This window comes from Alligator mississippiensis, chromosome 9 (genome assembly GCF_030867095.1).
Source record: "Alligator mississippiensis isolate rAllMis1 chromosome 9, rAllMis1, whole genome shotgun sequence".
Taxonomy (NCBI): domain Eukaryota; kingdom Metazoa; phylum Chordata; order Crocodylia; family Alligatoridae; genus Alligator; species Alligator mississippiensis.
In genome coordinates, this window is record NC_081832.1 from 45,058,822 (window position 1) to 45,081,678 (window position 22,857).

Consider the following 22,857-nt stretch of genomic DNA (forward strand, 5'->3'; position numbering starts at 1 on the left):
TTCTTACAGTTGGCTTAGGGACAGTTACATTCAGCACGTAGCAGATCCCTTTCAGTGTAGGCCTACAAATGTCTTTTGAGCCAAGGAATGTCATGCCTCAGGAGGCACTGAGTGTTGGCCATAGCCAAAGCTGGGATCTTTAACTGGGGTGTACCAGAGTTTCTGCTGGGACCAAAGCCAGAGGTTCCTGCCTGGAGGGTCTTGTCCCTCTGCTCAGGGTCAGACCGATCACCATATTTGGGGTCGGGAAGAAATTTTACCCCATGGTCAGATTGGTACAGACTTGTGGGCAGGGGGAGTGTTGCCTTTCTCTGTAGTGGGGGGCATGGCCCTCTGCCTGGGATCTTTTGAACAAATATTGACAGCACTTCATGAAAGCAGGACATTGGCTACCATGGTTTCCCTGCTTTACCTGTGATAGGTTAGGGTGTTAGGTCTTTATTGTGGCAGGGTTGACAGCAGTCTTATGTAGAGTACAGATTAAGGATTGTACAGGATGGTTTGGGTCCTGCCTTAGGCATGAGGTTGGGCTAGATGACTTCTGGCGTTCCCTTCCAGGCCTACTTCTCTGTGATTCTACAAAAACGCCACAGTAAATAAAAACAGTTTAAGAATGAGTACTTTCTGGTCCAGCAAACCAGTAACGAATAGAGCTGAGACTGCTAACTTTAGTATAGTCGAGATTGTAAAATAAGCTGTTTGGCACAAAACAGATTGAAGAAAAGGAGTCTGGAGTCCTTTTAGATAGTTCATAATCAGTCAATGTTTTGTAACTTCTTCATTGATCCCTTATTGTTCAGACATTAACCTCACTTTGTCTTATGCATTTTTATCAGATGAATAGCGATTGGTAGCACGTGGTTTGTTTATGTGAACAAATCTGTCTTATCTTTGATTTGATTATTTGAAAAGTTTTATCGGACCTATACTTCACTTGTTATTGCAAGCTACGAAGCAGTTGTTCAGTAGGCTACTGGCCCATTAAATTTATATTTAATTAGTCACTTTCATAGTGTCATGTGTTTTGGGTTTTTTTAAAGGATTTGATTGCTGTCACTGTTTCTCCCTTCATGGCACAACTTTGTGGAATAGGTCAGGTATACTATGGTTTTTAGGCTGATGAGCTCAACAGAGTAGCTCGAAATCCAGCCCGCAGGTTGTGTGTTTGACACCCCTGCTTATAGACATGTCATGTCTAATTACTTAACAGTATTTTAAAACATGTTACTAATCCCTTGATTATTAAAACAGATTTTTTCAAATACTACTTTGTTGTAGCTGTGCTGAATGTTTTACATGTTGTTTTTTGAATGAAAATAGACAAATCAATTTTGTTATTTTTTACTGTTTCATTTTCCAGTTTTTACACATCAGCACAATACGGTAAGTTTGGGATACAAATGCTACAGGAGCATTTCCTAAAGTACAGGAAAATCTAGCCCAATTTGGTCTGGTAGAGTGTCTCTAAAAAAGTAACTGCTAAAAAGCTCAAGTTGCTTTCTATTCACCTTTTATAATAATGTATGAATAGTAAAATTGAAGCATTAAGTAACAGTTCTTTACAGCCAACCCACTAATTTTGTTCTAACTTTCTCTCTCTCTCTCTCATTTTTTAGAATCTGACTTGTCAAATTTGGCCAAATTATACAGAGATGAGCGATTAAAACAGAAAGCGGAGTCTTTAAAACTCGAGCACTGTGAAAAGCTCTCCAATCTTATTGGAATACACAAAGGGGGCTGATCAGAGCATACCAATCCTGCATTATTTAATGCTGTTTTTAAATTATGTTGTATTTTCCTTTGTATAAAAAGTGGGGGGAGGAAGGGGAAAAGCCTATTATAGAGAATTTTAATTGTGATATACTTTATAAAGTGCAAGGGTGAGCCAGCAGGAGCTACAGAGCAAGTATTTGTTTTAATGTACTGTATAGTCTGTTTTGGTTCCAAGGACCAATGGTATTCAGTGTAAATTTACTCCCTAGCAGACGCAGTTTAGTTTGGAACCTGCTTTTATTTGGTATAGTTTGTCTGCCATCCAAGCAGCAGATGCTTCCCAGGAAAATAGATTTAATTCTGTAAATCATGTGGACATAAAGCAATTTAGTTTTCAACATGTAATATGCTGGTGTTACCATGCTGAGCTGAACTTGGTGTCCTTGCCTCCAGAATGGTTTGCAACAAAAAATATCTTGAAAAAGGGTCTGTTGTTTGTTCTGGTCTAGTAAGAATGCCTGCTTTAGGTAAGCACTTGAATGTGTGCTTGGGTCTCACTAAAGTTGGTGGAATTTAACCATTGCAGTAGGAACTTGGAAATTTTCTTGCTGTAAAACAGGGCTCTCCAATTGATAGCCTACAGGCTGCATGCAGTCCACAAGGGATTAATGTGCAGCCCCTAGGCTCTCACTCTGCCCTCTCTTGATAAATAATAACCAGTCTCCAGGTTCCCCCATTCCTTCCTGGCTGGCACTTCCTTCCTTCGCCCCATGAGCTAGAGCAGTGCTGTACAGCATGAGAAGTTGAGGATGAGTCTGGGACCATGTGGTGGGGGGAATGGAGATCGGAGCCATGTGCTGAAGTGTGGAATTTCACCTGCATCATGCAGTGGTGCATGGGCATGTGGGCCAGCAGGAAGGGGGGGGGGGGGGGGATGTTTGCATGAGTGTGCAGTGCAGCGATGGGTGAAGGTGAGCATCTGTGCAGTGCACTTGGTGTGGCCTCTGCATCATGCGGCCCCCAGGGCATGTGGCCCCAGCACCTTAGAAGTTGGACAGCCCTACTATAGAATATTATAGTTGTTTGCATGGGATGTGTTAGAACCCCTGCTCACCAACATATCCTGTTTAAACTGACCTATTTATTCTTTTCCTTCCACCTGGAACATTTGAATGTAGTGATTGCATTGTGAAAGTCCTTTGTGTTTCACCTATTCTTTAGGATACCTTTTAGAATGCCAGTGGATCTAATTTAGAAAAGTTGTGACTTGTTGTACAAAACATAAGAGAAACTTCCCTGTGTCTAACTGAGAACCAGCTGAGAGTTTGAGGTTACTCAAAAACCTACAAGGTGAGAGTTCGAGAGTTAGATTTATAGGAAGAAAGAAATCTTAGATGTATTCTTATTTCTGCCCAGCCATCAGAGAGAGAAAGGGAAGCCAGATCATTTTCTTCTGTGTCCTATTCAGTGGCTCTTTGTTTTACGTTGGACCTTTATCTGCAAACTATCTCATTCTCCCTGCACCACTATGGATTCTACTTTTCAGTGCAATTATTTCATGTATTTTTGCTTTGTTGAATGGTCCTGAATGTTTCATTTATGATAGGACTTTTTTCTTTGTAGCAATAATTTTTTATTCTTCATTAATTCTCCATCCTCCTCTACTATCTGTTGGGTAAAGGATGAGACATTCTCATAAGCAGCAAAGAACAAAATATTACACATGCCTGGCAGTGTGGTGTAAGCTGAGGAGGGAGGACGTAGCCAGCATCCTTGTCTGCAAAATATCAGTTTTCAGTTGACTTTTGGCCACCCATAACTAGGAACCTACCTAAATTGTGGTGAGACAGAGGGTTTTTCCCAGCCTGCTCACAGTGCACAGAGCCTATTTCGTGGGTATTTTGCAGCAGCCCTGCCCCTTGGTGCTGATTGGTGGAGAGGGCCCAGCAAGAGATGAGAGGGCAGCTGCCATCTTGATTGCTGGCTGCTTTTCATGCCTCCCTGTGCCTCGGCACTGATTGGCAGAGAGGCCCCAGCAAGGGGAGGAGGGACGAGGGTGCAGTCGCCATCTTGTCTGCTGCCCGTTGTGCTGCCCCACCAGCCGGTGCCTTCCTCCTGGCACTGAGGTTTTTATTTTTATTACGGGTTTGTTTTGTTGTTGAGGATTTTGTGGACAATCCCGGATTTTGCAATTTCTGCAGAACCGCAAAATAAATAAGTAGGTCCCTACCCATAATCAGTGGAGCTGTTACCAGTTCATCTATACTCCAAGTTCCTACCTGTTGTATTTAGTTTTTCATTTCACTTGGCAGCAGGGAGAGTAAAAATTAATTACACTTTTATTGGTATTTTTGTTATAGACCGTTACATTAAAATATGTTGACTAGACTATCCTAGAGAATTAAATCTTTTGTCTTTCCACAGAATGCATGGATCAAAGGCAGTGGTAGTACAGGCTTCTCTCTGCTAATGTGCTGAGCCCTGTTTTAGCTGCAGTACCATGTGGTGTATTGATATCTGTCCATAAATAGCTACGCTGATACTCTGTCCAGACCTAAAACTCATAGGTGATGCAGGTAGCTAAAGTTTGCTTTCCTTAAAAATCTGGAAATAGTGTACAAAGCATTACATAAAAATAATGTTAGGGTTGCAAAGTGATGCATTAAAAATATGGAAATGGCAGAATTAAGATTGCTTGTGCAACCATAATTTAGTGCCCTCCCCTCTGTGTGTGTACACATACATATGAACATTTTAATGCAGTCTTTAAGTATGTAATCATATACCATTTTCCACACAAGATCCCTGTCTCTTTAGAGCTCAAGATAAATGGTGCTGAGGAACTGTGAATCAGGATTGTGTATCTGATGAGACAGTTATTTGTAATACCCCTGATTAAGAGAAATTGGAAGGCTTGCTATAAGGCACGGGATTGCAGAATGAGAGAGAAACAGTTGTCTTATGGCTTAGATCAGTGCTTCTCAAAGTGGTGGTCCGCGGACCGGCCACCAGTCGCCGGTCCGCAGCAAGTTGCCAGGAAAGAAAGAAATATATTTTCAGAAGCATAACATTGATATGTCATAGCGCCACAGTTCGTATGTTCCAACACTCCAGGTGACATCACGTCATGCGAGGTGAGGAAAGAGAAAGAAACAGCTGGTCGCGCATTTGCGTAGCGCTGTTACACGCAATTGCTGCCACTGGCTGAACCAGGCACTGGTCCCTGGCCCACTGGAAAAAAATTGCAGGTCCGCCACATCAGATAGTTTGAGAAGCACTGGTTTAAACTAGTGGTGCTCTGCCTTTTTCCCCAGCGGGCCAGATAGGCAGTGCCCAGTCCATCTCTGGGCCAGACCCTGCTAGATGTCCCAGTCTGACTCTCAGGGAGGGTATAACAGGCACCATCCAGCTACACATAGGTGGACAGGCAGCCTGGCTTCACAGGGGGAAGGGGACATGGCTTGGCCCCAACCTGGCCCTATGTGGGGGATGGCCCAGTCCCACCCTGGCCTGGCCCTGATCCAGCCACAGAAGGGGGAGGGGGCGTGGCCCATCAATGCAGGGCTTGGTGTTTGGGAATTGGGGAGGGGACCATATTAATGACCACTGCTCCTCTGCTGTCAGATTTCCCAACCCATGGGAGCCCTACAGGCCAGATGTACTAGCTCTGGGCCAGAGGTTAAGCACCCCTTGTTTAGACATTTGAATGCTCCCCAGACAATTAGAAACCTCTGTCACAGAGTTCCTTGTGTGCTGCTGGGATAGTCAGTTAAACCAAATGAATCTCAGGTGACTACTCATGTTTGTTCCTCATTTTACAGGTGTCCATTTGAAACCCCTACACTCTGATCTGCAGAAATGCTGTATACCTGCAGTTATAGCTAAGAACATACAAAGAGTGATAATATACTATTTACTCTGAAAAATCTTGTCCTAGGCATCTCAGATTGGGTATCCAGTATTTGTTATGGATCAGCTTCCCGTCTGTGAAATAATAGTAATGACACTCACAGTAGTGATGTGAAGATAAATTCAGCAATATCTCTGTGGGATTTGGGTGCTACACTGAAAAGGGCCATAGAAAAGAAAAACTCGTGAATGAAGAAATTTATTCTGTATTCAGAGTATGGGTAACATGCAATTAAAAAGACCTAAGGTTGCACTGAACAGTGCAGAGAGAACAAAATATTGAATTGCTGCCTATTGAATGCCCTCTGTCCTGTATTCTGAATGATGCAGGGGTCCTGTAAGGAAAAATTGTAAGCTATTGAATGAGTAAAGGTTGTATGCTGACACATGCACAAGAGCGTAACTATTAAAAAAAATTAAAGTGGTGTGGGAAGTAGGGAAGTTAAACATATAAAATGAGATATAATTTGGATGCTCATAGAATATTTTGCACTTAGTGTATTGTACCTTTCATCCAAAGATCTCAATGATTTACAGAGGTAGGAAACTACCTGCAAGAAGCACATTAATGTTAGGGTAATATTAGGCAGGTTTGCTGGGCCTAAGGGAGAGGTCATGATTATGTGGAAAACAAGACCAAAAAATAAATATGGTTTACAAAGCAGTAAGATTTTCCTTATTCATTATAATAATGAATGATATAATATCATAAAATTAATCCTTATAAAATACTTTAGCACCAGTGATATAGTTTGAGAATTAAAGACAAGTGGCTATACAAAAAAAGAAAGCTAATACTAATGTTTTGCCATTTTTTTCTTGTAAAGCATTGACATCCCATGTACTGAAAAATAGACAAAGGAGATCATATCTAGTCTTCTTTCCATGCTAACAGTGATAACTGTCATAATGAATTGCTCTTTTGAACCAGGAACTATTATCCAAGGAGGTATTCTGTTTGATCTAGGTTTCTGATTTTTTTATTTTTATTTTTTTCAAACTACAGTATTTAAGGTTACATGTGCAAAGATATTTATTATTTTTAGGTGGGCTTTGTAAGGTGCTCATACTGTTTCCTTGAGAACTCCAACAGATTTACATATAAGGTTATATTTTAGAAATTAAGGATTTGACGTTTTAATCTGTCCATACGGATGGAAAGATTGAATATGAAAAGAGATATGGTTGTGCAGTCATGTGATTTATCATGTAAAACTGGTATGTATTGACTCCAAAAAAAATTGTGATGAAAAATTAAATATGGTCCCACGGTGGCACTGAACAAGAGGCAACCTTACGAGTTTCTTCTGAAGGTGAAATGCTGTCTTGGCTTCTTAAGCAGCGTAGTGTGTTAGGAGTGGGAGTGCTCCTTGAAAAGCCTTATCTTCAAGCAGAGGAAGCAGCTTTTGAAGGTTATCCCTGGAGATTCTAGATTACCATTTCAGACCAAGCCACTGGGTTGTCTTCCTATCAATGAGCCACTTTAAATTTCTAATCTCTCCTCCTCTTGCCAATTCCCAAACAAGCTAAGGTACACATTTTGTTCTTGGATGTACTTGCACAAAGACTGTGAAGCTAGGGGCGTTGCTTTCACATATTTGAAGAGAGAAACTGACCCCATACTTCAGACCTATGGTTTTATCGCAATGCTCTTTGATGCACTGAACTTTAGCAGGGGCAGCCCAAGGTAACCAGATCATCAATATGAAAGTTTTGCATCTTGCTATGTTGCAAGTTGAAGTAATAGTAGAACATACAGACTCATAGCCTAGGTTAATTATGTGTTTTCTTGAATATTTGTCAAACTAAACATGCACAATTTGTTGATGAATATAGCTGGTAGTGTAAACTAAAGGCTTGAGTTTCTCTGTGTAAAACAGATATACATTCTTTCTTACTTTTGCATGTATGACGCATCAAAAGATGCATCTCTCTTATTTTGTTGCTTTCACAAAAAGTACAACTTTAATATATTCATATTTATTTATTTAACTTGTTTCAACAAGAGACAATTTAAAGTATTTATTTTCTGAGACTGTATCTATCCTTAGTGAATCCAAGTAGGCTATAGATATAGCAATGTGTTGAACCTCAATTGTACAGTTCTGATTTACATATTGTATATTTGTCTATATTTCCTCTAAGTATTGTTACATAAGATTAGAAAAGTAAGTTCTTCTGTCCTTATTAAAATAAGAATTCTGGAAAAAAGCTGTTGTCTTGATCAGTGGGTCAGAATTAAATTCCATTCTTGAGGACTTAATTTGTTTCATTTTTGTGTTTTTAAATAGAAAATAAAGGCTTTTTTATTAAAAACAACAGAGCCACATTGTTGATCTTGTGAGGTTAAACCAGCACTATTACAGTGCTATCTAAAGCACTCTTAGCTTTGCTAAATCTTGTAACTAAAAAATCTTCGGTTGTCTGAGCACATTCAAGTAATCTGGGAGAATTCTCCCAGGTCTGTTTTTTCTGGTAGAGAAACTGACCCAGTTGTGTGTATAGACATTCAAATGCTGAGGCCCTGAAGAGTGGAGAACTTGCAGTGCTGACCGTGTAGCTGAGGAAGGGTGGAAGCCTGTGCACACATCTTAGTATACTCTAAAGCACAGGTAGGCAAAATGCAGCCTGCGGACCGGATGTGGCAAACCAGGCATTCTGTCCGGCCCGCAGGGCCCCTAAAAAATTTAGAAAATTAATATTTGTCTGCCCCTGGCTGCCTGTCATGCAGCCCTTGATGGCTTGCCAAAACTCAGTAAGCGGCCTTCCTCCCAAAACAATTGTCTGCCCCTGCTCTGCAGGCTTCCTTAGTCTGCCTGGAAGCAGATGGCAACAGTGCATAGGGCAACCCTGGTTGGCTAGCTCAAATTGCAGTCAGCCTGTGTTTCCCTGCAGCAGAATCTGAGGAATGTGAAGGGGGTATAGTCTGCTCCCTCGTGCAGCAGCAGAGTCCAGCAAGTGACACTGTCTCTTCTGAGCAGGGGGATGCTGAAAAGAAGTCATGGCTGGTACAGCTACTCCTTGCTTAGCGTCATAGTCACATTCTTGTAAAAAGTGACTTTAAGCGAATCCAATTACATCACAGTAGTTACCTACTAGCAGGCAGTGGTCAAACAATGTTATAACCAAACATTACGTAACTTTAAACGAGTTTGTTCTCTAATAGATCAGCAACATAATAATGAAACAATATTAACTGGGACAACATTAAATGAGGAGTACCTGTACAGGCTCTTGCTCTCCCAGGGAGAGCTCCTGGGAAAAACTCTCCTGAGAGTGATTTAATTCTGGTTCCTAGGTTGTTTTTCTCCTGGAGTGGCCATTTTCACCCTGAGAGAAAAGGCCTGAACATCTATATGATTGTGGTTTCTCCTGGGAGAGCAGCAACTCTCTCAAGAGAAGCTGAATGTCTGGATGTCATGCCCTGGCTCAACTGATGGATAATCACACTAGTACCTGGACTGGTACCTCCCCAACTTACCTGCCACGTCTTGATAATACTTAAAAAGAGAGGGCTTTAGTCATGTACATGATGGGCCCTGCAGGAGTACTCATGGTACTGCCACGGCTGACTCAGGGCTCACCAACCGTGGATGTCAGCACTTCACTGGCCTCAGTCGCTGCTTCAGCTCTCTGGCCCTCACTTGGCTCATGCTGCCTGTAGCTCCACCGTCTGGCCCTACACTCTAGCCCCTATTCCTGGTCAGATTCTTCAGGCTTTCCCCTGCCAGGAAGTGGCCCTCCTTATTCGACCCAGAGGATCTAAATGAACAACAAAAATATGCGAACAAACAGAAGAGAACAAAAAAAAATCCTAGAACCAAATGAATGTAATGCCCAAACAGTAGGCTGCCTCCCTTCCTGCTCTCCCCTCTGGGAGGAGGAAAGGGGAAGGAGAGAGAAGTCTGAGAGGGGACCCTGCTTTCCCCTGTCCGTGCTCAGTGGGGACCCAGCTCCTTGGGTGCTGCACCGCTATGACATGTCTCCATAGCCGGGCTCACCCTGCCTGGTGCTGGCTTCTTCCTCCCCCCCTCCCGCTGTCCGCCACTTCATCTGTGCCTTTTTAAATGCCCTGTGGCAGTGGCACGCAGGGCTGACATCATCAGCCAGGCTCCTGCTAGTCAGAAGGATAGTGTGCTTGAAAAGTGGTGTTGCAGTGCTGTGTACCAGTCTGGGCTCATCGTCTCCCCCAGGTAAGTTTTTGGGTTCCCTGCCATTTTCCCTTGGGTCTCAATAGGGTTCTCAAGGGCTTGGGAGACCATGTGTCATCCTCGCTGCCACACTGTACAAGGCCTAAAGCTAATGCCAGACCTGTTTTGAGAGGGGGAGATAATCTTTTAGGTGCAGGTCTTTTAAATGCCAAGGACCCGGGACAGCAGTAAATCTTCCAGCATTGACTGCTACTCAGTTTACTATTGAAGGGCAGGGTAAGGGGGAAATGTCAAGAAAGAACCTTTTTAACTGAGGTCCTCCTTTCTCCACACACACCCCTATCTTGTATTGTCAAAGTAGCAAACTGCTCTCATGGCATGGTCAAACTGTCTGTCCTTGGTGCAGTACGCTGGTTGGCTCCTGTCCCACACCTCAGACATAGCTGTCCTTATTATGAAGTACTAAATTGCTTTGGTATCAAAGTTAGTGTAACATTTACTTTTAAAACAGTCCTATTAGCCAACAGCTAGCTAATGCAGAACAGTCATTGTACAGCCCATCCATAGATTAAAAAACATCTTTAATACCAGTCAATTTTAGTGCAACCACAATTTGGTGCAATGCAAGACAATTTAATTTCCAAAAAGAATCAGAGTAACAAGCATGCAGTAAACTGGGAGCTGAATGGGATGGGAAGAACTGGAGAAGAAAATGCTATTCTAGCAGAATTAGGTTAATATACATGATTTGTGTTCTGTAGCTGGCCTTTCTTTTCCATTTTTTTTAACATTTTCTTTTCCAAGCTACAACACTGTCCTCTGGTTCCTGTCCTGTAGTTACTGTGAGTCTGTCTAGTGAGAGGTGTAACAGTTCTCTCATTGGGGAGGCATGTGATTTCAGTGATGGAGCTACTAGCAAAGACAGCTGCTTTAATGGCTGTCTTCTAACCCCACTCAGAGCAGCCCAGGTGGCACAGTAGCAAAAACATATGTGCCTCCATCATTGCCAGCACTTGTCTTCCCCCAGCAATGAGAGAACTCCTAAAGCCTAAGGGTGAGAGTCCCTGCAGAAGATGTCACCTGCAGCTATGATTTCAGCCCTCATCTATACAGCACTGGGTAGCTGAGTGCAGTCAGTTCCAGCAGCAACAGGGCCATAGAAGTCTGAGAAACTGCAAGCAGCCGCCTTGTCTGTACTGACCTAGCAATTCTCCCATTTTTTTGCCAAAGCCCAAATTTCCCTTTCTGGTCCACGTTTCATCCTCTCATTCAGCGCCTGCAGGTAGCATTTGAAATGAATGCCCATAAAGTAAGACACCAGCATGCATTTGTTACAAGCTAGTAATACTGTGTGAAGCCATCCTGGTACTACTGTCTATGGATTGGTGTGATTGTTATTGCCACAGGTAGGGGCTCCCATCACCAACTGGGACTGCTTTGTGCTAGAAGGTGGTAGAAGGAAGAAAACATGGTCCCTGTTACAAAGTGCTCACAGTTATGGTTGAACTGAGAATTTTGAAGAGGGGGGTGCAGGTGGTGCAGCACATCATCACACAACACAAAACCTTCAGTTAGAGTCTAGATCACCGCTTTTCAAACTGGGGTGTGCCTGCCCCCCTCTCCCCCCCCCCCCAAGGCATGTGAACAAAGGTGCAGCACAGGGGGACATGGGCAAGTAGTTTGCAAGGACCTGGTGCCACTGTAGCCTCGTGGGGAGATGCAGGGGTGGCTCCAGAGGGCTGCTGCGCCTTTTGGAGCCTGTTGTGGCAGGCACACAGCCCAGAGCCACAGTGGGACCAAGGCAGGAGGTGCTGGAGCCATGGCAGGTGGAGTCCACCCTGGCCAGTGCTGGCTGCGGCTACTAGGATGAGGCGTGCTTTGTCCCTGGCTGCACTGCTACTCTGGGGTGAGGGAGGTGGGGGGGCATGAACAAAAGTCCAGTATAACTCAAAGGAGGGCTTAGCTCAACAAGTTTGAAAACCGATGATCTAGATGCTCTGCTAATATGCTAGGGACTTGCCCTACATTATCTGGTTTAAGATTAAAAAAAATACATAACTATTGGAACGTGCACTCTGGCTAAATTATACGTAGTTTTAGAAAACATAACTAGGCTAGAAGTAGTCAAAAGATATTGCATCACTAGTCGTGTAGTCATTATCCTTAGATGCACCTCTTGCTCAGGACCCAGCTACACATTCAAATAAGAGCCGGACAGAAACCAGCTCTAGACTTGTTGCATATTTTCCAAGTAGGGATATAACTATCCTTTAAAAAATGTTTAACCTCTAATTATATTGGTTAAAGGATTAAATGATAACCAGGGATCCTAGTTTTCCCTGATATAAAATCACAAATTCTCTGCTAAAAACCCCCAAATCTGTTATTAAAATTAAAGGCTCCCCACAGCACCCCCCAGCCCTGCTCATGCCTCTCACTCCCCCACCTCTCCCACAGCTGCTGCTCCCCCAGGGCTGCCAGAGGGGGCCCCCAGCTGCCAGGGCTATGGACCCAGGTCCACAGTCCCCTTCCCCTGCTCCACCCTGCTGTGGGCTGGTGGGGGGGCCCTCTGTCTGCCCACCATTGTGTGTACTCCCAGGGGCCAGAGGGGACCCCTACCCCCCAGATCTGTTCGTGGAGCAGGCACAGGCTGCAGGCTCGGGCTCCCACCCTGCTTCTCTCCCCTGGGGCCTCTGCAGCCCAGTGGGCACAACCCAGCCAGCAGGACACAGCAGGGCCATGCGGATTCTCCTTGCCACTGCGAGCTCCATGCTGCCCTGTGCGTGCCGCTGCTTTTGGGGCACAAGCCTGCACCGCTGCCCTCACTGCAGCCCTGTGTGCAGTAGGCACGTCACCAGGGCAGTGTAGAGCTCACAGCAGCAAGCAACTTCTGCATGTGGCCCCGCTGTGCCCTGCCGCACCGGGGAAAACATGGAGTGTCCACCTGGCCGGCAGTGCGTGGACCTGGACTGGCTGAGCCAAGCCTTAGGTAAGTGTGAGCCTCGGGCTCCACCCTCCCCCTCCCCCTCCTCGGGACAGGGCTGGGGGTTTCCTGGCCTTTTTGCAAGAAGCTCTTGCAGGCTGGAACTCTGCGGGTATCTCTGCTGAAAACAAAAATCTGTTTTTTCTCTGATAAATTTGGAAAATCTGTGGTTTTCTCTGTTTTTTCATGGGAAATGGAAAACACAGCTGCTGCTGGGAGCCACTTGGGGCGGGAGGGGGAGGCAAGCCCAGCCAGACAGCACAGCCACCTGAAGCCCCGCTGGGCGGGAGGGAGTACCTATGAACGGCAGTTAATTGGTTAATTGAGGAGTCAGGCTGCTCCCTGCTTACCTCCCCTCCCCTCCCCCATGGTACTACCCCCACCCCTTGCTCCCCTCCCTTCTCTTTCCCGTAACTTCCAGAAACCCTCAGGGCTGGGGGGAAAAGGGGCAGGAGCCGTAACGTCACGTGCGCCGGGAACGGCGTGGGGCTGCGGCCGCCTTCCTACTTCCCGCCCGTCCGGGGCAGCTTCTCCCCGCGCCCAGCCCGACCCGGCATCTGCGCTCAGCCGACGGGGCGCCTTTAAGAGTGGGCGGGGCCTCCCGTCGGGTTGCTAGGGGCGGGGCCTGGCCGTCGCCGTTGCTACGAGTATTGGCTGTGCCGCTCGCGGTTGGCTGGAGTCGTCGGGCGGCCATTTCCAAGCGCGCGGCGGGAAGCGGCGCTCGGGAGATGGCGGCGGGGCCGGGGGCGCTGGCTTTCCGACAGCTGCGAGACGTGGCCGCGGCCCAGGAGGCGCTGATCGAGCGGCTCCTCCGCCGGGAGCGGGGCGGCGCTGGGCGGGCGGAGCAGCACGAGGTGTTGGCGCGGCGGCTGGCGGTGAGCGCGGGCGGCCGCACCGGGCCCGCAGAGCCGCCCTGCCCGCGGGGCCGCGGAGGTGATGGAGCCGGAGGGGCCGGGAGTGGCGCGAGCAGGGACTGGGAGGGGCCGGCGGAGCAGCGCCTGCCTCGGACCTGGTTGGTCTGTGCGTGTCCCACCGGGCGGCTGCTCCAGTGCGAGGTGTCGCCTAGCAGCCATGGGAAGCTCGGGCTGGAAGGGACCTCGGGAGGTCACCTCTAGTCCACCCTGCTCACAGCAGCACCAGCCCCGCCTAGACCATCCCGACCAAGGCTTTGTTGAGCGGGGTTTTGAAAACCTCCAAGGATGGAGCTGCCACCACCCCTGGGTGACCTGCTCCAGCGCTTCACTGCCCTCCCAGCGAGAGCATGATTCCTGTATCTAACCTACACCTCCTTTGCTGCAGCTGGAGACCATTGCTCCTTGTTCTGTCATCTGCCACCACTGAGAACAGTCCAGCTCCATCCTCTTTCAGGGCCCCCTTCAACTATTAAATCCCCTCTCAGTCTCGTCTTCTCTAAACTAAATAAGCCCAGTTCCCACAGTATTTCTTCATAAGTCTTGTGTCCCATGATATTTGTGCCCCTCGCCATTTTTGTTGTCCTTTGCTGGACTCTCCCCAACTTGTCCACATCCTTTCTGTAGTGGGGAGCTCAACACTGGGCACAGGACTCCAGATGTGGCCTCACCAGTGCTGAATAGATGGAAATAATTACTTCCCTCAACCTACTGGCAACACACCTACCAATGCATCCTAGTATGCTGTTAGCCTTCTTGGCACCAAGGGCGCACTGCTGGCTCATCTTCAGCTCGCTGTCCACTTTTACCCCCAGGTCCTTTTCTGCAGAGCTGCTGCCCAGCCCCCAGCCTGTAGGAGTGCATGGGATTGTTCCATCCTAAGTGCAGGACTTTGTACTTGTCCTTGTTGAATCTCATGAGATTTCTTTTGGCCCAACCCTCCAATGTGTCTAGGTCACTCTGAATCTTAGCCCAACCGTCCAGCTTATCTACTATTCCCCAGCTTGGTGTCATCTGCAAACTTGCTGAGGGTGCACTCGATGCTGTCTTCCAGGTCATTAATGAAGACATTGAACAAAACTGGCCTTAGAACCAACCCCTGGGCACTCTGCTTGATACCAGCTGCCAACTAGACATCAAGCCATTGATTACTACTCTCTGATCCCAATGTTCCAGCCAGTTTTCTATGCACCTTACAGTCCATTCATCCAGCCCGTACTTCCTAACTTGCCTATTACTTCCTAACTGAATATTGTGAGAGACTGTATCAAACGCATTGCTAAAATCAAGATACACCAGATCCACAGAGCCAGGCACCCCGTCAGTTACCTCACTGCTTGAGCCACAAGGCTAAAGTGAGCCCAGCTGTGTCCACAAAGGCAAGAAACCTGCACTTGAATCCCAGGGCAGTCTTGCTTCAAGGTAGCAGCCCCAGAAACTTGCTTCAGCTGGTGCTGCACCTGGACATCAAGGGAGAAATGACAAACTAAAGGCAAAGAATGACTTAGCCGTGTGGGCCAGGACTCCATTGTGGCAGCTGTGGTACCACCATAAACTAAGACAACTCTACTAATATCACCAGCTAGAGCTAGAGGATTTCTATCTGCAAGTTATACCCTTCCTCTGCCTTACCACCTTTCTGAATCTGTGTCCAGTTGTCTTGCCTTCAGTGATGCTGGACCAGAGGTGAATACCTGATACAGTGAGCTGTCAAGAGAACCAGCTCATTCCCATTGAGCTTAGTTGACTGGGTGCAGCTGAAGGTATAAAGCAAGGCCCAAAAAGAGGGGGGGACAGACACCCATTAGGAAAAATAAAAGTTCATGGTCTAGTCAACATTGTGAAAAGGACTCCCCCAGGAAGAAAGGATTAGTTGCAAACCTCCCAATCTTCCAAATCAAGTGCACAGTGCATTTCTTTGATCAAACTGGTACAAAGAAACACTGATAGTTAAAAATTCAGTGACCATAAAATCCTACCAGAATAAGTTCTTATACAGCCCTTGTTTTTCCTTGGGTGAGAGGATGAAGGATCAAAACAGGCAGCAGCTGTTTGTGACTTTGCTTAATGCAGGTCTCAAAGGCTCTTGGGTGCTGAAGTAATGAAGTGCAGTATTAGGACCCTTTATAGAACAGAATAGAATAAAATATCAAATAACCCACTATGTTGGGGCTGTGAATGGTTGCTGTTTTCTGCATTGCCAGGTAGAAGATGAAGCTCAGTACCTTACTTGCAGGTGAATTGTGATTCCTAGAAAAAACCTGTTAAGCTCCTTTGTAAAAATAATTTAAATTCTATTTGTTAAAAACATTTTTTGAAAATATGAAATATATCAAGAATTCTGCTATCACTTGTGCCTCTTCAGTGAGTTCACTGCTGGCTGGGTCAGCATGAATGTATAGGAGCCAGTTAGCTCAGTGTTAGATGGGTTTTAAAATTGCTGTTTGGCAAGTGTCATGGGTTAGAAGTGAGCCACAGGCCTCTGAGTCTGGCAAATGGTGGAAGGGGAAAACGGGTGCTTAGCTGGTTAGGAAGCCTACACATAATGCTCTAAAAATGAATTTTTTATCCTCTGCCCTTCAATTAATAAATGTCCAGTGACTCAAAAGCTTGTGAGCCTGAAGGTGAAAGCTGTTGGATGTGATCTTTACTTACCATTAAGTTTATTATTGACACAAAGAATTGTGCACCAGGTTGATCTCTGAGCAGGCATTTCTGGGACTGTGGATGATGCAGTTTGGCAGGAGGTATTGACTTTTAGAAAACTGCTTCAAAACTGAGGCCTTGTCTGCTTGTGATCATTAAAGATCCAAAGGTACATCTCTGAAGTGTGTTGATTTCAGCTATAAGCATCCCACCCTCTACAAGAAATACAGTCTGCCTCTTTCAGTTTCCTAGCAGCTCCGCTGACTAACTTTGTACACTTCCTGGCTTAAACTGTTATGTAATATTTGCTGTTCACAGTTAATCAATTACCACCTTTCACACTAGTGGGTGCAGCTGCATTTCAGTGTTTGGTAAAATAATAAGAATGCTTGTGAGATGTTTTGGGATCTTGTAAGATAAATTAAACAGATTCAGTTTAATTTGGTGCTGATTAGGGATGGGACTGACCCGGAACTTGAAGGAGCTGTGTATGTTACAGAAAGAAGAGGAGGAGCATGGAAAAACCAAAATGCTGCTCGTCAAGGAATCTGAGAAGCTGCAGTTTGCACTGGGGGAGATTGAGGTTCTGTCTAAGCAGCTTGAGAGAGAACGGCGAGTCTTTGAAAAAACGTAAGCTTTGGTGGCTATGGATTTGGAATAGGCAGCTTAGACTTCATCTCTATAGTAACCATGCTGGACATGGTCCTGTTTTACTGAATTAGGGATGCAGATTTGTCGTAGGAGCAAATTGTGTTCACCTGGATCTGATACAATCGGAAAGCAGAAAGAGTGCTTGAGGTTGAGGACATATTTAAATCTTTTGTTGAAACAGAGTCAAATGTTCTGACTTTGTGCCATGGTCACAGTGCCCAACAGAGTAGGGTTCTGCTAGTACTGCAATAAAGTTATAGGAGTCAGCACCACAGCAGACACCTTTGACTGTATTTAACCATTCACTTAAGTTCTATTGACTTCAGTGGGGTTTAAGCATTTTGACAACTCCAGCCCTCAAGTGTCTGAACGAGGGGCCTAGAAGTGAGTCTTGGAAGATAAACATTTTAGACTGTTTTTAAATGTTTCTTTGTTCTGTCTGCACACCGCTAAGGGGCAGGTGCAGGATGAAGTAATTGGGCATTGACAGGGGTTTAAAGGCCTGACCCAAGAGAATTAGGATCAATGTTTTTGGCAGCCCAGTGGCTAGAATTTGGATGCATGAGCACCTGCCATGCGAGTGCACATTGGTTAATCGGGTATCCAGGCACCACAGAAGTTGAGTCTTTCAAAGCTGCTTCAAGGTTTCAGATGCTCAGTTCCCAGCTGAGCCCCACAGGCAGCTTTGAAAGCCTCAGCTAAGCCATGTTTGTACTTCCTGGTACCGTATTTTGGATACAAAAGGAAGATTAGCCTTTGGAAATGGGCCAGGTTTGCTTTTCAGCAGTTAGCATGACACTGTCACTAACCTTGCCTGCTTTTGTTTTGGTTGCTTCTGTTGTAGACTTGCCAGTGTTAAGAGTAAAGCACTAAAGGAATCGACTAAAAAAGACAAGCTAATAAGCAAATGCAATGGTGAGTGCGCCAGAAGCTGAAGGCTGCTCTGCACTGTTGTACTGGCATTTAACAGATAAGAGACAGTTATTGGTATTTACAGTAATTAGCAAGTCTGACTTTTGATAGAATATTGCACTCCTGCCCTGCATTGGTGTGTGAAAGGGGGTACACACACACACCTCCCCTATGGTCTTCCAGGGGCAGGCCTCGGCAAAGAATGCCCCATACAGCCAGTCTTCACTAACCTACTGGTCCAGGGCAGGGAGTCTTTTCAGCCTTGGGTCCTCTCCCAACAGTTCTTTGGATAGTGGAGCTGAGGCAGTGTAGAGGGGATGTAAGGAGCAACTCAAAAAAGCAGATGCTCTTTCCCCTCCTGCAGACAGAGAAGGGGGAGTAGGAGGGACATTTTGCTTCTCCGAGCCACCGAGAAAAGGTTCCAACTGGCTCTATGTGACAGCTGCAGAGAACAGCTTCCTCTGCTAAGAAGGCAGCACATTTGAAATACCTGCTCTGTGGCAGTTATACTTTCCAAATCAGGTTAAGGTGCTTGGACAGCTTAAAGGTCTTGGCCAGACAGAACCGTGCGTAGCCAGCTTTGGGACTGGCACAGCAAAACGTCAGATAGGACAAAGCTTTGTTCCATGTTGCAATTCACGTTTTAATGTTGGGAAAGGGCATCTAGAGGGTAAGATATCAGCACTGGGTGTCAGAGGATCAGACGTATGTTTCAGATGTGTTTCTAGATATACCACTGGGGGAGAAGGGGCTGGGCATCTACTGGGATTTGGGATCATTCAGGGGGTATCGCCCTGTGCTCTAGCATCTGTCTGTGTTGCAGAGCTAGTAATATTTGCTTACCTTGTGGTCTTGGTGATCTCTGGGTGGAAGGTGTTGGACAAGGGTTTGCTAATTGTCATTATCTGTTTCTATTTAAGAAGCCACTGGCTTGTGAAATAGAAACCAGTTATTACTGTCCCCTTATTTTAGGTTCTTTGCTAGTACTGCAAACAACTATGTTTTAAAAAGCAGATGTACAGTAATATGAAAACCAGTGCTGAATGCAAATCCTCAGATTTGCATTTACCCAGATTTTGGTACTGTAGTAAATATCAGTGTTTCATCAGTGCCTGTGAAAGAAGCATCAGTGTTTACGCGATGCTTGTGGCAGAATTAATCTCCATTTTAAGGTGCATCAAAATATTCTTGCCCAGTTTTCAGTACCAATTTTATAAGCTGATAAGACAAGAATTACTACTAAATGCATCCAGCTTCAGTCTGTGCCACAGAAAAATGTGGCCAAGGTCAGCTGGATCTAAAACAAGTTCCACTTACTCTCCCAATTCTTCTTCAATAGAAATTGAGCACCACATCCTGAAGCAGGAGGATATCCTGAATGGCAAAGAGAATGAGATCAAGGCACTGCAGCACTTCATCACCAGGCAAAAGCAGGTGCTCAAGTATGTAACGGCCCTTTAGCGCATTGACTTCACATTGCAATCGATGGGCATTTGATCCTGACATCATCAGGCTTTTATTATTATTATTTTGGTGTTTTAACCATATACATTATAAAGGGCTTGTTAGACTTCATAGGAGATTTTAACATACTTTAACATGAGTTAAAAAACCAAGTGATCTTGTTGAGTTCAGAAGTGAACCCAGCCAGCGGTCCCTAACAACACCACAGCACTGTGGACAAAGCTTCCTGTCCTCGCCCCAGATTTGTACCCTTCCAGCTTCCCAAGAAACCCAGTAAAATAGGCATGTCTTGCAGCAGGCCCTCAAACTCAGCTGACCATGGCTGTTTTAGAGCAAGAGGTGAGGTGCATAGTTTCCAAAGTGGAGAGCCCCTTACAGAAAACATCTTGTTGCCCCCTCCGTTATATATTGAGACTGATCCAGGTGGAATGGATCTGTAAAATGCACTGGGGGAGAAGTGTGGCAGCAATGAAAGGAAGGAAATGTCTCTCTCACAGATGGATTCTCACAGCCATCCATGGGCATGCCCCACTTGAAAAGCCACTGGCCGCTCTCATGCTAGCTGTCTCAGTAAAGCAGTCAATGACTGAGTCCTCCATTGAGCCTTCCCATCTAGTTTAGGGCCTGAGCACAGTGATAGAGGACAGTGGAAGGGGAAGTTTGCATTGCTGCAGTTGTCCTCTACATCTGGGGGTAAATGAAGACTAAACACCCCCTAGAGCTCCTAGGCTTGCACTTTTCCACCTGCACAAAAGCTACATTACAAGCAGAGGCTCAGTTCCTCTCGATCTCCCTGTGAGTTTTTTTGTTATCAAGGGCAAGTACTGGGCAAGACTCGGGTCCAGAGTTAGGTCAGTAGTTCAAATGTCAGTAATTAGGCAAGTAACAAAATGAGCTACTATTTCAGGAATAACCAGCTTTGAGCAGACTGCTTCTGCTCCCTGAAAACTCATTAAATGGTTGTGGCAGTGCACCTTTGGGTGCTTGCCACTTTAAGGGCTGAGGCAGGCAGCTGGCAAGTGCCTGATTAGGGTAGCCATTTCAGGACCCAGCATATATAGGGGGAGGCAGCAGTTTGCTGCCAGCTGCTGTGAAAGAAATGTCAGCTGGCAGAGCTTTGACTCAGGAACATCCTGGAAGTAAGGGCAGGAGCTAGGGGGATGGCTTGGAGGCTCCTGGTCCTGGGCATGACCTAAAACTGCACCCTCCCGGGGTAGGAAGGCCTGGTGGGACTGCCTGTGGCAGGGCAATCTCAACAGTGCCAGAACTGCTAACCTCCCTGGTGAAAGGTGGGTAGGGGTGCCTTAACCCTGGCCCCTACCATCTGGTGTGGGTAGTCATGAGAGCTGTGGGAGTAGTGGGGCCAGGTATGCTTATTTGTAGGTGCCTGAGCCCATCAGGGATGTGAGATCCCAGAGACCCCAGAGGGTGTAGTTGGTGAACATGATGTGAAGCCCTACACAAAGTAGGGCTGAACTGGGAGTAGACCTGAAGGATAGTCCCAGGGGCGCGCTGAGTAGGGCCAAACTGGGAGTAAGCCTTAAGGCTAGCACATGAGTAGCTAGTTGTAAATATGATGAGGAGACCCCAGGGTGAGGCGTCATAGAGGGTTGCCTGGTGAGGAGCTTGGGGCAAATGCAGCCCAGCGTTGGTCTAAGGCTATGCCACATAGAGTAGGGGAACATGTGGAAACTGAAGTTGCTGTATGGTGGTACCAGGGAGAGAGTAGCTAAACCCGAAAGCCCATGAGGAGTTGCTCAAGAGGAGCTAGGGCAGTGGAGTGTGGCCCAAGATGGGCGGTATGCAAGAAACCCCTGTGAGGCAGGACGGGGTGAGTGTGAGAGTGAATGGTTCCCAATTATGGACTGAGTTTGCCCTGGCCTCAGGCTGGGGGAAGTAATCATAATCTGGATGCCATCTGTGAAGCATGGGCCATGGTGTTGGGAAGGTTTGGAGCCGTGGATAGCGTCCCCTGGCATCAGGGCAAGAAATGGGCAGCTTCCCACTTAATAGATCAAGTTAACAATCAAGTCATGGCAGGCGAGTCAGGGCAGACTGCCCTAGGCAGGTGGGCGGGCTGCTTTGGGATCTGGCCACAAAGTTCCCTTCTGTCACAATGGTATGTGGCTTTCTGCTAAGGAAACTCCATGCAGAATGGACCATCAGGCTACAGGAGTGTGAGAAAGGCCTCCTCACTTGAAGCAGGATGATTCTAACACCCAGTGTCTTCCAGGCCTATAGTCTGATTTACTAGCTAGATACTGACTGCCTGTGGCAGGATTATTATAAAGTCAGGACCAAGAAGCTAAATCTGTGAACCCACCATGTGCCAACAAATCTGTGCCAATTCTAGCTGATAGAGAAATCCCAAGGGTCACCATCAGGGCAGCTGTTAGCACTGGTTTAACAGAGCATCCTGCTTAGTGTGGCCATTTCAATATGACAGTAAGACCCATGGAGTCTGTAATAATTTACAGTTTGCCACCTGCCATTGTTGCTTTCTGATGAAAATATATTTTTTTCAGGAGTCAAGTGTGGGACTTAAACATACAGAAACAACAGGAATGTTACATAGTCCGGGTGCTTGACAAGAAACAGAAGAAGGGGTTAAAGTGACCGCCCTAGACTTTGTTACAATCCAGGTATAAAACATGCCCACTCTAAAGTTTCTAATGCTGACAGTCCCTCTAATGGACAGTGGTGCTTACAGTAAGGAGTGATGTTTCTCGTGATCTAGTAACCCACTGACAGAGACCTGCAATTGCCACTCACTGGAAGTGAATATTCTCTCTCTCTGGCTTCCAGTCGGGTGTGTTCTTATATCCTGAGCTGAACAGAATTCTTTTTCTTCAGACAGAGGATCGGGCCATTGAAGACTGGTTTAATGAAGCAGACTTTCATCTTAAGAGTGTTCGTTTGGAACCTGGTACAAGGGAAGTCAGCGAGACAGCCTTAGCCTGGTCCATGGCACAGTTGGTCATCTTGCAGGGTAGTACAAAGCTGGTCTTCTCTGCTCATGTCACACCTTTGACTGCAGACCTGTTGGAGGCTAGTACTGGTGCAGTTGGTAAGCTGGTGGGTTTCTGTGCAAGTGCCCAAGTGCTTGACTTCTGTGGTCCTTCCCAGCTGTTATTGTTAGCATCTTGCACAGTTTCCCCTCATGACCATAAATATTGCATTAATGACAATTGTTCAAAGGCTTTTAAACCGTCAGAACCATTGGGGACAGTGGGGTATAGATACACTGTAACTTCAAATAAAGTATCTTTTATAGAACAAAGATTGGTTTTTCACTTTGTTTGCAATGACCTGAGCTCCCATCTTGTGACCCCTTTGTGGCCTCTCTGCACCACAGCCCTTTACAGTGCTAGCAGGCTGGGGCATCTCAGATCTGCTGACTAGTTTCCTTCTTGGCCCATTGGAATTATCAGGGTCTCAGCACTGCATTCATACTCCGAGACTTGCAGGGACTGCTACTGCAATGAGGAGGTTGGCACCACCTGCTTACAACCTAGAG

At 46.1% G+C, this 22,857-nt stretch overlaps 2 protein-coding genes across 2 annotated transcripts in view; both read left to right on the forward strand.

The window, feature by feature from the left end:
- The window catches only part of DNAJC18 (DnaJ heat shock protein family (Hsp40) member C18), a 38,743-nt gene extending 30,802 nt beyond the window's left edge, over positions 1 to 7,941 (forward strand). Inside the window, exon 8 of the mRNA XM_019487166.2 lies at positions 1,617 to 7,941. Coding sequence (XP_019342711.2) covers positions 1,617 to 1,741 — 125 coding nt within the window. The 3' untranslated portion in view covers positions 1,742 to 7,941. The remainder of the gene's footprint in view (positions 1 to 1,616) is intronic.
- Positions 7,942 to 13,432: 5,491 nt separating this feature from the next.
- On the forward strand, positions 13,433 to 22,620 carry SPATA24 (spermatogenesis associated 24). The gene is made up of 6 exons (XM_019487122.2): positions 13,433 to 13,631; positions 16,813 to 16,943; positions 17,809 to 17,879; positions 19,216 to 19,318; positions 21,866 to 21,982; positions 22,194 to 22,620. The coding sequence occupies exons 1-5, from the start codon at positions 13,485 to 13,487 to the stop codon at positions 21,954 to 21,956; spliced, it is 543 nt and encodes a 180-aa protein (XP_019342667.1). The 5' UTR covers positions 13,433 to 13,484; the 3' UTR covers positions 21,957 to 21,982; positions 22,194 to 22,620.
- The last annotated feature ends 237 nt before the right edge of the window (positions 22,621 to 22,857 follow it).

Excerpts from the sequence above, each read along its gene's own strand:
- SPATA24 (XM_019487122.2), top strand. The coding sequence starts at position 13,485 with ATGGCGGCGGGGCCGGGGGCGCTGGCTTTCCGACAGCTGCGAGACGTG. Across the intron at positions 13,632-16,812 it reads TGTTGGCGCGGCGGCTGGCG|AAAGAAGAGGAGGAGCATGG; the intron begins GTGAGCGCGGGC and ends TGTATGTTACAG. Across the intron at positions 19,319-21,865 it reads AGGCAAAAGCAGGTGCTCAA|GAGTCAAGTGTGGGACTTAA; the intron begins GTATGTAACGGC and ends TATTTTTTTCAG.